Source organism: Melospiza melodia, chromosome 8 (genome assembly GCF_035770615.1).
Source record: "Melospiza melodia melodia isolate bMelMel2 chromosome 8, bMelMel2.pri, whole genome shotgun sequence".
NCBI classification, from domain to species: Eukaryota; Metazoa; Chordata; class Aves; order Passeriformes; family Passerellidae; genus Melospiza; species Melospiza melodia.
The window spans coordinates 11,082,299-11,096,799 of NC_086201.1; the positions used below are offsets into that span (position 1 = coordinate 11,082,299).

The following is a 14,501-nucleotide window of genomic DNA, read 5'->3' on the forward strand; positions in this document are numbered from 1 at the left end:
TCAGAAAGCCTGAAAAATCAACCTTCCAAAACAGTAACTTTCAACAACATTCTCCCTGATCCACCAAAAACCCTTACGGATTTGTTTAGGCAGTATTATTATTAAAACCATAGTAAAAATTTCCTAGGCTTGGAGAAGACTTATGTGATGCCAGAAGTCAACAGGCAAATGCTTTGCTATTATTTTCCTTACAACATTCCTCCTTAATTGAATTAAACAGGTTTTACCTCAAATATCCTAAAAGATGAAGTTTAACTTGGGAATACCTCATGTCTTTTTTGATCTAGAATTTGTGCAAGCCCTGGCAATGCAGGGCAATCAATCATGTGAAGCCAAAGGTCATTTTCCTTTTGTTTTTCCCTTGGAAATCCCTGCAGAAAGGCAAAGGAAACCTCATCCAGAGGCTGCAGCTTTGGGGCACAGCACTAGCAGCAAGGCTGAGCTTCAGGAAGGTTTACATCCCCACTCTGCTGGCTGAACCAAACTCTTCAGTGCACTGGAAAGCTTCCAGGGCTTGGGTCCTTCACAGCATTTGCAATATCAGTACAAGGAGAAAAAGAGAAATTGGAATGAAAATTACTGAAAGATTATTTGGCTAAAAGGAAAGACCAAGGGAACAAGATGAATTTGACTGAGTTCTGGTTTATCTGTAAGCTTCTTAAATGCCATTACAGGATGTATTTGAATCAAATGAAAGCAAATGATTAAGATCATTATCTACCCTCTAACGGATTTTTTTAATCAGAGGAGCCAATAGCACCCCTGGCGCTGATCCCCCCAGTGACCACACACTCTCTCATACTTTCTATCAAAGGATGGATTTTCCTAAGCACAAATCACTTTATTTTATTTCCTTTTGAAGAAATATGGAAAATATTTTAAGTTTATGGGTACACCAATTTCAGGTTTATCCTAACCTGCATTAACTGGTATCTCATAGGGAAAGAAATATGAGAGACAAAAAATGGTCCCAAATACTCTATTTATAGGGGAATGAGTCCACTCTATTGTAATTTTTTCATCAGAAGTGAGACACCATATCCCCATCCTCATTTATTATGTAATGCCAAACACTGAAAAAATTCTCTGAACATTCTGTGTCATCTTTCCAGCTCAGGTACAGATGTCAGAAACAACAGTATGTGTGAACAGAGTTCACATCAATTAATATCAAAAGTATACATTAAAATGTAAAGATCAGCTCTCACACCACCCAAGGCTAGTCCAGATGGCATTCAGATTTTAAAATGATACAGTTCAGCATCAGTATTAAAAAATAAAATAATTTCTCTCCATTTGTGTTCACAGACCACAATTTGGAACAAGGTTGTCATCCTGCTTGCAATTTCCTGGCAAAAAGACAAACCATGCTGAAAATTTGCCCCAGGTTGAAACCTTGATAATTTATAGCAGAATTCAATCTGAAATTTGTCACTCTCCTCTTAGTTATAAAATACAACATCTTAAGAAGTAATAATACATAAAAGCTCACATTTTCTAATGGTTTACAAATATTACACCATGAAGCAAATATTTACCATAATGACAAAATACAAAGAAAAGAAATCTGCGTCTTTGAAAACCTTTAATAAAGACTTCCCTTTGAAAGCAAGCTGGGCTTTTATTTTACAGCCTAGAGTAATAATATGTATTATAGTCTACTAAACAGCAAGTTTTAAGTTATGATTATGAGTTAGGAGGAAGCAAATAATACTTGAGAGATGAGGAAGTCTGAATGAATTGATGAAAACCTGGAGTGAAATCCTGTTGAGCTGGAATAGGCCATGGGATTTCCCAAAGGAATGCCTGTTCTGTCCTTGGGCAGTGGGACCTCATCCTCTGAACAAAGCTGGCTTTAAATGGGGTATTTCTGCTCTACCCAAGAGCAGGAGGTTGGGTGAGCTTTACTGTGGTTCTCACCACCCACAGGTACAAACATTATTAATGGTCACATTATCCAGGCCTTTATAAAATGTGATGACAGTGTGCACCTTGGTGGTTTCTGGTTGCAGCAGATTCAGGCAGAATTATCCTGCATCTAAGAAATTTCATTTTTGTAAGCATGCATATAGAAAAGGATTATTAAAATTCTCCTTCCTTGCTGCCCTTGCTTGGATTCAAACATTTGGTTATTAACAGAAATTGTACGTGCAAATCCTTCCTTTTACTGACAAAGGTATGTCCTTAAGGAGTATTAAATTTTTCAAGTGTCTCATATTTCTTACCTGTATGGTAGAATGTGAGGAAAAACAAAAGCACTCCCATGAACACATTACTCAAAAAGGTGACAACTCCACAGCTTATTCCTTCTGGAACAGGGTAGACTGTCTCCACAAAGAGCTCAAAGAATATTGGTACGCTGCTGTTGAGGAATATGCCCAGCAAAATGCAGGATGTGTACAGTGTAGCTATGACAGAAACAAAAACAGTTATTAATTTCATGCTGGTGTGTTCCCCTCCTATTCAGAGCTGCCAAGAATACTAATATTTGAATAACCAAAAAATGTATAATCTTATTTTTACCCTCTGTGTATCCAAAAGAACATCACATCCCACAAGCCTTAGGAAGAATGCATGCATTGATTTGTGGAAAAAAAATCAGAAATAGTGATTGATTTATTTATCTATTTATTCAAACAGAATCCATGAAGATACATTCAGTGATTTGGACTTCACTTGTAAGTAAAACAAACAACAAGATTATGAATGCAAAGCATCACCTACAGTTTAATTTACCTCTGAAACAAACAGAAAACATTGTCCTACACACAATTAGGACAGGGAGCAATTAATGCACCAAATTGGAAATGGACATGGATTAACCTTTTGACTTAGCTCTAAAGGTCAAAACTAATTTTGCTTCCATTTTACAAATAAATACTAATGATCCACCAGCTATCAAGACATTAGTATTCAGCACAGCCTGAGCTGCAACATGTTGAATCCCTTCTGGCTTCAAAAGGAAATGAAGGGCACCCAGCTCCTGACAGGAACGGGACACATTTGATAATGCAGATTATTTGCTGCTGTACAGCAAATTGTTTTTCTTGGAAAAACCAACAGAAAAATGTGACATTTCTTCAGCAACCTCAGCTATTTTGTTCTACAATTTCTGCCAAATACTTCACAGTACTTAATACAAAAGCTTAATATACTTATATTATCCTTTAATAAACTTATTATAGCTATTTCTGGACTAAAAAAACCAAAAAACAAACCACAAAACTTCACAAAAATTTAATATCTATTTAGAAATATAAGTAAGTTTTTTCTTAGTGCTGTCTTGGACACAGGAGATTTCCTGACTTGCAACCTCAATAACCTGAGGTTACTGACCAAGTAAAAAGAAAAAGGAAATTATCAGAAGGTTTTAAATAACCAGAAAACTCTGGAATAATTTGTGAGGCTCCTACCAAAATACAAAGAAAACCTAAAGAAAAGTATTTCAAATACAAAAGTGTTATGATGTCAGAGGTGAATTATTTATAGTGTCTTTGCTGCAGTGAAAAGATTCTATGGTACAAAATCCTTAGAATTTTTTTTCATATAAATATATATATGTGTGTAGATATTTCAGTTTAATTTACACTCGTTTGTCTTAGAAAAGGGAGAACAGAAACAGCTCTACTTCATCTTTTGTTAAGCACTGCTCAAGCTTTCAACTGAGAAACTGTTAGGAAGCAGGAAATGTTCAGCTTTAAAAAAATTAAAAAACAGCTTTATAAAATATAAAACATCATGGAAAAGAAATAAAGAGATTAAGAAGCAGAAAGGGCTATTTATTACATCCTCTATTTCATGTGGTTTGCATCCAAGGGACAAGGACATTTCTTTTTCAACAGAGAACTTGTTGAGACAGGAAAAAGGAGGGAGAGGTGGCCCTACTTCTTTGAACATACCACAGTACTCTGAGCTGTAAGAAATACAAACAAACACGTGCAAAACCAAACAAAACTAACTCCCTCAAAAAAACCATGGTAGCTTTTCCTACTCTTGAATTCTCCTGTCATAAAATGCAGAATAAATCAAAGAAATTGATGCAAGATATGTCCAGGAGTCATCAGAGGAAAGAAAAAACCCCATACAGCATTAAGATTTTCTTCCTAATGCCCTCCTCTAGCTAACACTGAAGACCTGATTCCCTAGTTATAAGATCCATAGATTTTTGCTGCAAGTCCTCACCAGTATTTAAAGTTTCATGAGCCACTCTTTGAACTCCCATTCACCTCAAACACTGCTGCATATTGCTCTAAATCTCTCTAACTGCTGTCGGGTGCAGCCAGAATATCCAATCACACTCAGCGGTTTGAAATTTTTGTATTGGCTTGAGAGACCAACACATAAATGAAATAGAAGAATCTCTTAAGACAAATGAATATTTGCCCCTCATTACTACACTCAGTTGAAGATATCTATAGATAGACTTGTAACTTCTAGAGAAGAACATTTTCAGAACCTCCCTCAAAGGAGGGAAGGTGGCACCCAGCTGTAATTCTGCATCAGAAACTCAAACAGTGGAAATAGCTGAGAAGCTGCTGAAAGCCACAACAGCACCACTGAAAGTGGAGCAGTGAACAGACTGTCAGAAGAAACACCTCTGCAAGAGGGCTGAAACATCTTCCAGAAGGAGCAACAGCCAGGAAAAGGGAACTCATACCTCTAAACAGAGACAATGTCTAGACATATAATTTCCAGAAACATAGAGTCACTGAGATGAAAGCAAAAATTAGCAGCCATTTAAAGACTCCAGATTTTGCTTAATACAGTAGGTGCCAAGGTTTCCATAAAATGAGAATAAGTCTTCAAACTAGATTTGCTAGTTTAAAATATGCCAGTTGAATTACATCATTGCTCACCATGCACTGCAAGGTATTAAGATGATCAGACCACAAGTGAACAAGGGCAGTAACTCTGCACCTTAGACACAACACCCTCAAATTTCTTGTCAGGACACTCACAGGAACACACCCACTGGCACACATCTCACACTTCCACGCTGAGAGGAGCAACCCAGCCTTGGCCTCACCCTTTGGCTGCCCCAAAGGATTGCCTGCCTTGTGTGTGCACACCAAGAACTGCCAGCTGAATACCAACAGCAGCACCTCAGCTGAGACCACAGCTGGTACTGATAAAGCAAGGTCTGTGCAGAGGTACAGGTAACACCCATCTCTGGAATTAACAAGGAGAAATGTCACAGCAAAAGGACAGACAGAATACAGCATCCAGTAGATGCCAATTTAAGTTCTAACATCTAATGGAAATGATAGCTTTTAACTGGGAAACCACAAAAAGAAGCTCTGAAAATGAGGAAGATGTGCACATCTGAAAGCCTTCTTTAAATGGTACATATTGTAGTGATGGGAAACTGCTTTTTATCTCATGCCTCTGTAAATCAGCCAGGGTTATCCTGAGTGCTATACAAATTAGCTTATTGCAGTAATTTAGCAACTGAGTCACAAATCCAACTGGTTGTTGACAGGAACTCAAAGATAAGATATTTCTAGAAAAGTAAGTCCCAGAAACAAGTAAAATCAGAGTTCAGAAGTGGTTTTTGTTTTTTATTTCACACATTAAAGAGTGTATCTCATATTCCAGCTCGTGGATGACAGGACAGCAGGAAGATACCACCTATTAACAGGGACCATTTGCTTTCCATCACAGAGACCTTGTGCTGAACAAACACAAACAATTACCACAATTTCATACCGCAGAGGAACAGCTGCTCAAGTTACAGCAAATGTTCTTTCAATTAAGACAATCTTAATGACAGTCCTTGGAAATGAATATAAGGATCTGAAAGCACTGACAAAAGAAAAAAAAAGAAAGAGATGATTCACCAAGAAGCTAACATTATGTCCTAAAGAATAACAAGTAACTTGGATAGGCACACACTGGAGAAGTGTGTCATATTACTACTATTTTAAAAAATCACTTTTTGTTAGGAAAAGGAATCAATTAATTGCCTATGAAGTTATGTGCAAAGTTGTGTATCCAAGACAATGGCAGCTATGGACATCAACAATGGAACTGGGCTAGGTTTCTTAAAACATTACATTAATTGAAATAGTTTAAAAGATGTTTGAGTGCATTAAGCAGCTATTTCTCAGGCTGACCACTGCAAAAAGATCAGCAAAGACAAAAAACCCATCCACAGCACAGCCGTTTCAGAGAACTGGCAGGAGCTGCTGCAGCAGGAGGCTCAAGCCACGTTTCATCATGTCATGCTGATGCTTGAGGTGTGAGGTAACCCTTGCTATTCCCTCAGCACTCATCCTGCTGGCCGGGAAGGGAGCAAGGAATAAAATGTGTCTTGATAATAGCATTACAGATGATGCCAGTTAGATGACTTGGGACTGATGGTGATACAGTGGATTAGCAGAAAGAGGAGAAAAGGGGCAAGAAGGAAGGTTCCTGACTGGCTTATCTCCTACAGGCCTTGAGCTACTGGATGGCAAATACATGCCCACATCCCAGAAAAAGACTTTCTCTTCTCCCAGCCACAAGCTGTGGCAAAAACTTTCTACCAATTAAAAAAATATTGGGGGGGAAGTTAGGAATTCAAACAGGGAAGTGATTCAAGTGACAGCCTTCACTTGGTGTCCTCAGATGAGCTTGCAACGCAGCAAAAGGAGACTCAACTATCTCTGACATACAAACAATTTCCCAGAATTTTCCAGGACATTCTGCAACATGTTTAGCAATTTACTCTTAAATTATACCATCACTAAATGTACAACTACAGAGCCTGATCCAAACCCAAATGAAACTGATGGAAGGACCTCAACTGATGTGACCAGTTCTTATCAACCATTAGCACGTGTATCTTGGCTGATTTTTAACAAAGAATATGAAATATTACCATTTCTTAAAAAAAACCAGTTTTCACATAAATTTACACAGGAAATGCTGTATCAAGTGCAAGCAAGAGGTAAAGCATCTCCTTCCAAAGTCCTCTGCCAGAATCTCTTGAACTCTGTGCATTTTCTAACAGTTCTCTTTTGAGACACACTCAGCCAAAACTCACACAAATTTTCTAGAGATAAACAGGAGAGTAAATACAATGGAATATATTCTCTTGGAAGCACCACACAATTCACAGCAAAACCTGTGGAGATCTAGGGCACTTTGTCAGTGCCCATTATAACTGTATTGCAAACATCAAAGTGAAAGGATAATGCCTCATGTGGATGCAGCCTTTGTTGACTTCAGTGCTTCAGTATCCCCATGACCAATTTGAACAATTCAAGTTAGTTCCTGCCAAAATCTAAAGTCCATTAAAGTAGAATGAAACCTCCCTATAATCTAACTCTTGCTACTGGCTATGGTAAGAAAAGTCATTGCAGAAGTAATCCTTAATTTTTCCATGAGAAATGTGACTCCCTTAAGGTAAGACAGTAAATTTTACTGTAATTCACTTATGGGAATGAAAAAACACAATAGAAGAAATATGTCTCTGTAGTGCACATTTATAAAATGTTTCATTGCCTGCATTTCCATTCCAGCACACACTGATCAAATTGCTATCTCATGATATAGTTTTGAAAGTAACCAAAAATCTGATCAAATTTGATTTGTTCTACATTCTTCTCATGAGAAAAGCAAGTGGAACTTGCTGTGAAAGCAGAGCATTCAGTTTGGAGAACCAAGAAGTAAAAAAATTACTGAGTAAGCCTCAAGAAATGAAAGAGGAGAGGGCTGGAAATTACACAGTATTTGAGGTTTGCAATTGATGGATATTTAAAGTGCCCAGATTCAGAGATACTCATCTCTGAAATGTTCCTCCCAAATTTCACGCACTGTATACTACCAAACACTGTTTCTTAAAAGAAAATAACCCCCTAAATTAGTTCTTCTTTAAGCACTCTTCGATTTGTGAAGTTAAAGAAGCTGTCAGCAAAACAAGGGTCATTATTCCCATCTTATGAGTGAGAAAAGCACATTTGCCCAAAGCTCTAAGCAGGTTTATGTTTTCAGGCCACTCTTTTATCCTCTGGGCTCCCCTGCCTTACACTTACCAAGCACATCTTGTTTATAGTAAAGAAATTAAACTGAAATAATAAACCTATCAGTATTATATTATTAACACCTTTCTTCTTCTGTGCTCTGTAGATGAGGACAGAGAGACAGATGTGTTTACAATGTTCAATCTGTTGAACCTGAAAATAAAAGTGTGGGCTGCTTAACCTAAACACAGTCATCAGCTTATGGAGTTGCCACTGTATTCAGTGTCTGCCATGCAGCACTAGAAAAGATTTTGTAAAGCAAACTTCTGCTGAATGTGCTCATAAATATTAGAATATTCTTGATATGCTACACTGAAAATATTCAATCTGAGCTGCAAGCAACTAGTGTTGCATATCAATTTTTGGAAAATGCTGGTATTTGTATCCAGAGATCCTACCAGCAATACAAAGTGGCAAGATACTGAAACTGGCGATACAATGCCTTACACGATTATTTTGGGTCGAAGTATCCCATTGTACATAAATTCACATAATGAAGTTCAGTACAAAGCAAACTAACAATGAACTTGGCAAAGAGAAATAGATCAGCAGCTGCACTGAGAATTCAATGGAGAAAACTATTTTAATGCTCTATGTGTACATAAAATTGTCTTTGAAACTGAAATGCAAATAATACACATTAAAATTAAAATTTCTTAAAATAAAATTCAGGCTTGCTTAAAATATAAACCAATTCCAGAATCAAGGTTCTTGGAGAGTTGTGATTAGCTGATGAGAGGTGTTTTAGACGGATGATATAGTAGCTGGCACTGTATCATTATTGCCTCACTTTCTTTTTTCCCCACACTGGCTGTTATGGTTCATATATACAACTATGACTACATTTTTTATAAAGTCCTTTGGAGTTACATTAAGAAGTCAGCAAATGACACAAAACTTGTCTTCCTCCATGGGAGGAGGAAAAAATGGAGTGTATTATGCAAATATGAAGCAATGCAGGCATTACTCAACACAAACAATCCTAAACAGTATAATTTAAAACCACAAATGCAGTCATTGATTTTTAATAACTGCATTAAAGGTCTCCATTCTAAGTAATTAGATTTTGTAGGAAATGTCTTTAAATGACGTTATGCCTATTTAAAAGGAATTAGAAGGATATTATACAAACAAGGTGAGGAAAATATATTTTGCTGTGACCATTTTTTCAAATACCTTCCCTCCCCCAGTATTTAAAACAGACATTACTAAAACTGCCACAAAGAACACCAATTAAAAGAGGACTTTGGTTTGTTTGCATTTTACAAACAAATATTTTGAGATTTTTTTCCTTTTATTTTAGGGTGACTAATTGGCCAAACTCTCTCATCTTTTTTATGCTTCCATAAAAACACATCCACCTACTGCCTACTCTGAGCCCAGGTGGGAGACAAGCAGAGGGTTTTCAGAAAAGGGAGATGAGCTTATGTCCCCAGTATTCACATGCTAAAGGAAAAGACTGGGCTTGGACCTGGGGAAACCACTGTCAGGGTCTGCCTATAGAGGCAAACTTAATTCATGAATCAAGCAGCTGTTAGGTGAGATACAGCAGCCAATGGTGATGCCATCTAACCAGACCTCATCTCTGTGGTGAAGCTGCCTCAACACCTGGGCCAGTACAAAGGCTCCCAAAGGTGTCCTGTCTCCTCCCCAAAATGACCATCCTGTCCTGTGGGAGAGCTGCCTTTTAACTGAACCAGCAATCCTTCAGATCACGTGGATATTTCAGCAGTTCCCAGGTATTGCTGAAGATGGCAAAGCCTGACTTGTTCACGAGAACAACACTGGAGGCAGGCCAAGAGAGGAGGGGGAAGTCCCTCCCAAAATGGGAGCTACATGGTTGGAAGGGAAAACCTCTTTGGAAGATCAAATGTACACCCCCACAGATTTCCATGTCAGTTTTGAACCCTGCTTGCTCTGCCTCAGCATTTGAATAAGGCTGAAAGTGTGGACTGAGATCAATCACTGGCTCTGCAGCACTGCCAAGCCCAACACTTGTGCTCTTTGCCACAGGACAGGAGGAAGTGGAGGAGCCTAAGAACCTTCTGACAACATCAAAACCTGCCTTGAATAACACAACCCCTGCTTTATAGCAGGTGTCCAGTGATGCCTGCAAAGTGGCTCTGGAATAAAAAGTATTTTATGGACCTTTTCTGGAAAAAAATAAAAAAAGCAAAGGAAAGAGAAAAAAAGAGAATTGTAGATGAAAAAGAAAATCAACCAAAATTTTTTAAAAATATGAATGAGGGAAAAACCCCACGATGATGTCTGCTTTTGTTTTGCACATCTTCAAGCTCTACAAAAACCACACAGCAAATAACTACTTGGCAGTCCACTGTCAACACTTGCCCACTGATATGCAGAGTGACTTCCACCTGTACCAGCTACCACTGATCACTTCCAAAAGCTGCCAGCCCACAGTGCCAGCCCACAGCCTGCATCTGACCTCTTAGATTTGTACTCCAACACACTCTACATCTCAAACTTTTAATTAAAAGGAGAAGAATAAAAAGAAGTTCATCCAAATCAATTCAAATGTACCGTTTCTCCCAATTACTGTGAATGCAGAGGTCATCATCATGTTGCATCATTACACTGAGGAATAATCTAGCATGAAGTCCTATAAATTAGCTTAAATAGCTTGTGTGTTTTCATCCATAACAGCATATTTCATAAAGATATAGCACTGCTTTTCTGTGTACAAGGAACTAAATTGAACAGGCACATTACATCTATTTTTTAAGAACTTTAATGAGAAAAGCCTGATAAGAACCTTCCCCCACTGCATATCTACGAAATTTAAACAGAAAAAAAAAGAGATCTTATTTTCTGGCTGCACATTAGACTCTGATGCTTCAGACTGCCTTTATTTTATTTTTTTTGAGGAATGCACCACATTCCTGGCACTTCCATTCAAAACAAGCTGGTGTTTTAAAGAAAAGGGTTCAGTATTTACAGTGGCATATGCAAGAAAAGCACTGACAGAAAAATCTGATCTATAATTACAACTTAATCTAAGGAATCATCCATTTTAAGAGAAATGGTAATTGCATGAAAAGTACAACCCAATCCCTGTATTTGAATCAAGGGATGCTAGTTTAGGACACTATATATCAAACCTCAAATACCCTATCTACTTTTATGTCCTGACAGTATATGACCTTTCCAAAAAAAACCAGCACAATGCAACTACACCTATAAAAAATAAGAATTCTTATAGAACCTATGTTGCATGCTGAATTCTTTACAAAAAAACCCAATAAAATAAAATCAGAGAGAGCTCCATCAGTTTTGTTTTGGAACACTGGTGAGTACGTACGTAATGACTTTCCCCTCTTGAAACGTTTCTGCTTCATTCTTATGCATAGACTTGAAGGGTCATTTATGTGTTTGGTTTGTTGCATCAATTCAGAGTATAGAGTTACTGTAAAAATTTACATTACTGCAGGCTTGTAGTGATGAAGCAGGCAAGCATGAGAAAAAAGCTTTTATTGCTTTTATTTTAGATTTGATGGAAATGTGTAGTCATTTAGTATGACAACAGCCATCATGAAATTTGATTTATTTATTGATTAAATTATGTTTTATTTAAGCAGAATTTTTGAAAGCATTGAAATTTCAAGATAAAGCACAAATTTGACCTATCCATCCAGATGGTGTTGCTCCTGAATTGATCATGTATTTCAATTTGCTGTACCCACTTTAGTTTATAGTTGTGACATTTGCAGTGCACCAAGGACACTTACTGAAACTCAAACTTAATTTGAGTAAAACACTACTCTATATACTACTCTCCCCACCAAATTCTTTTATTAAAAATAGGCCAAAAAAGTTTTCATTTCTCCTAGAATGCATAAATTGCTTGTAACAGAGATGGCCTTTCATTTAAAATGGATTTATAGAATTCTTCACTAAATAAATACATTTTCGAACTTTGATGGCTTAGGTTTTATTGCAACTTGCTACTCTGTTGAAGGTCTTGGAATCACAGATAATAAGGTGAAGGACAGATTTTTAAGAACTAAGCAGTGCTAGCTTTCACCTAAGGGTGCAGCTTGCTGGCAGCCCAACTGGACCTCTGAGCTTTTCCCCCACTCCTGCCAACTGCTTTTTTCTCTGTCTTTTTGAGGCACAGGCTGAGTTAATTTTGCGCTGGAAGAGCTCCCTGAACCTGCAGGCAGGTGCAAGAAAAGAGGACAGCACTGTGCAGGGACAGATTTAGATGACTGAAAACACTATGGGTCACCTTGGTTTGAAATGCACCAAGTGTTTCTAATAACTAATGCAAGTATCAAACCCCTAAATTCCCAGACATGTCACTGTTTCTTATATGCAACACTACTCTCATTCATCTGATTTTTCTTGATTTATTTCTCACTTCGGTTATTCCAAAGGACCCAAAAGCAGAAAAAGACTTAGTCCCCAAATCAAATTTAAATGTGCATTCAGGGCTCCTGTTATTGAATTTTTCAAGTTTTTAATCTTTTTATTGAATTATTCAAAGCAGTGAAGGCATTTCAGGTTTCAACAGACTTTCTAAACATTTTTTTTTTGTCTCAGTAAAACTACTGTATTACTAAAGATACCAAACCAGGTTATAAGATATTGAAGACTGCAAATATTTGCCTGCAATATGAATTATAAAGAACAGGAATTCAAATAATTGTCAATACCTGTGGTCAAAGGCAGATGAGTGACAGAAGTTAGACAGGTGAGAGTGAACCAGGTTGATGCTAATGTTGCTCCAGATAAAAGCAGCAGCAGTATGAACTTCAGCATGCCCCTGATAAAATCTGCAAATCTAAAATAAAAACACACATCAGAGCAGTACAAACACCGATTTTCATATTATTTAAATGTGATGCTTGACAATTAATTCAGTATATCCTCATTAAACATTTTGGAGACTATAAAAACAATTTAAAAGTAATTTCTCATTTTCAGAAATAGAAAAAAGGTATTTTTATAGAATGGTGATATTTCTAGCTGTCAAGCTGAAGAGCCATGGATTTTTTAGCTGTCACAAAGTAACAATCAAACCAGAACAATTCTCAAGCAATTCTCAAGGCATCACATGAAAACACTGGAGGAGAGTTATTTTTTCCTTCTGCATTTGTTGGACACAATATCTCCCCCCTACTTCCATCACTGTTTTGTCAGCATTTGCTAGTCTCCCTTGGCAGACACAGAGCTCCATTAGCATATGAGGAGGCTGCCGCCTTTCATTCAAGACATAGTTAAGTGTCAAGATTCATTCCTGTGGGAAATGGAAAATCTCCAAAAAAGTCCAAAGAGTTCCTATTTGAAGATGACAAGGAACAGCTTCTGAACCCTTGGATGCATTGGTGATGAAGTTTGTGGTGGCTTAGGCAAGGAAGGAGCTCCTTACACAGGGGATCACTCTGCCAGTGGCTGGTTTGGGTTGAAAAGTTCCAGAAACCACAAGCTCAGTGCTGCTCCTCTTCTACAGAGACCCTGCTGACAGACTGGGGGAGGATAGCCCCACAAATCCTTGGGCAGTCTGGCTCTTATACAGAGGGAATTATGATATTTACACCACCTGATGGTACAATTGCTTTTTTCATCTTTTCCTTTTTCTTTCAAGGAGACAGAATGAGCAGCGCTCGTGTGGCATAATTATCAGTGCAACTGCTCTTTTCAAAGGGGATGTTAACCTAACTACTGGAAAAGATATATTAGAAAAGGCAATGTTATTTCTTCATGAGTAATTTTCTATAATCTCCTGCTTAGGTGTGCTTTTGGGATGGGCAGGTTAGGTATGTATTTCTAAAGCAAATCTTATGCCCCCTTGACAGGTTCCTACCTTGATTAGGTTAATAGCATCATAATCCACCTAGATTGGTCCATGATGAAATTTGTCTGTCTACCAGCTGACTGCCTTATCTACCCTGACAAAGATCACTCTATAAGCAGATACGTTATAGCTTACTTGATAAAACAGGAAATGCTGCCAAAATGTTGAGAACTTCCAAATATAGCGTAAGAGACGTAGGAGTAATGCACTCAAACACACTCTGCTCCCCCAAACCAACTTCTTTCCTTGTATTTTTATTCTCCCCATGCCTGAATTCCACATTGAATTTAGCAGTGAGTAATTCAATAAGCAGCAGTGGGAGATCAATGCTACATATAATCTGAGAAGTTTATGACTGCAGTGTTCAAGTGGCTTATGCATTCATCTCCAATAGCCAGAGGTCAGCCGCTACTGGTGGAATTTTTTTCTGACAATCCAATTGAGGAGTCAGGATCACCTCACTGGTTTGCCAGTGAGTTTCTTTAATTATTCTTTGGGATCACTAGGGTCAAAATCAGCAATTTTAAAAGCTTTGCAGAAGCATCTCAAAGTGTAAACTTCCAGCTTATTCCACAGAGACTCCCACTTTGCTGGCTGGCAGACAATATCACTGTCCTTACAGGCAAGGGCAGTGATGTAGGTCCTGTCCAATGAAACAAGGTGAGAAATATCAGCCTTCTGGG

The 14,501-nt window shown here is 37.8% G+C and overlaps 1 protein-coding gene across 1 annotated transcript in view; it reads right to left on the reverse strand.

The window, feature by feature from the left end:
* Positions 1–14,501, reverse strand: part of SLC49A4 (solute carrier family 49 member 4) — a 66,275-nt gene that overhangs the window by 2,852 nt on the left and 48,922 nt on the right. Inside the window, exons 7-8 of the mRNA XM_063161770.1 lie at positions 12,677–12,804; positions 2,226–2,408 (exon numbers count right to left, since the gene is read on the reverse strand). Coding sequence (XP_063017840.1) covers positions 2,226–2,408; positions 12,677–12,804 — 311 coding nt within the window. The remainder of the gene's footprint in view (positions 1–2,225; positions 2,409–12,676; positions 12,805–14,501) is intronic.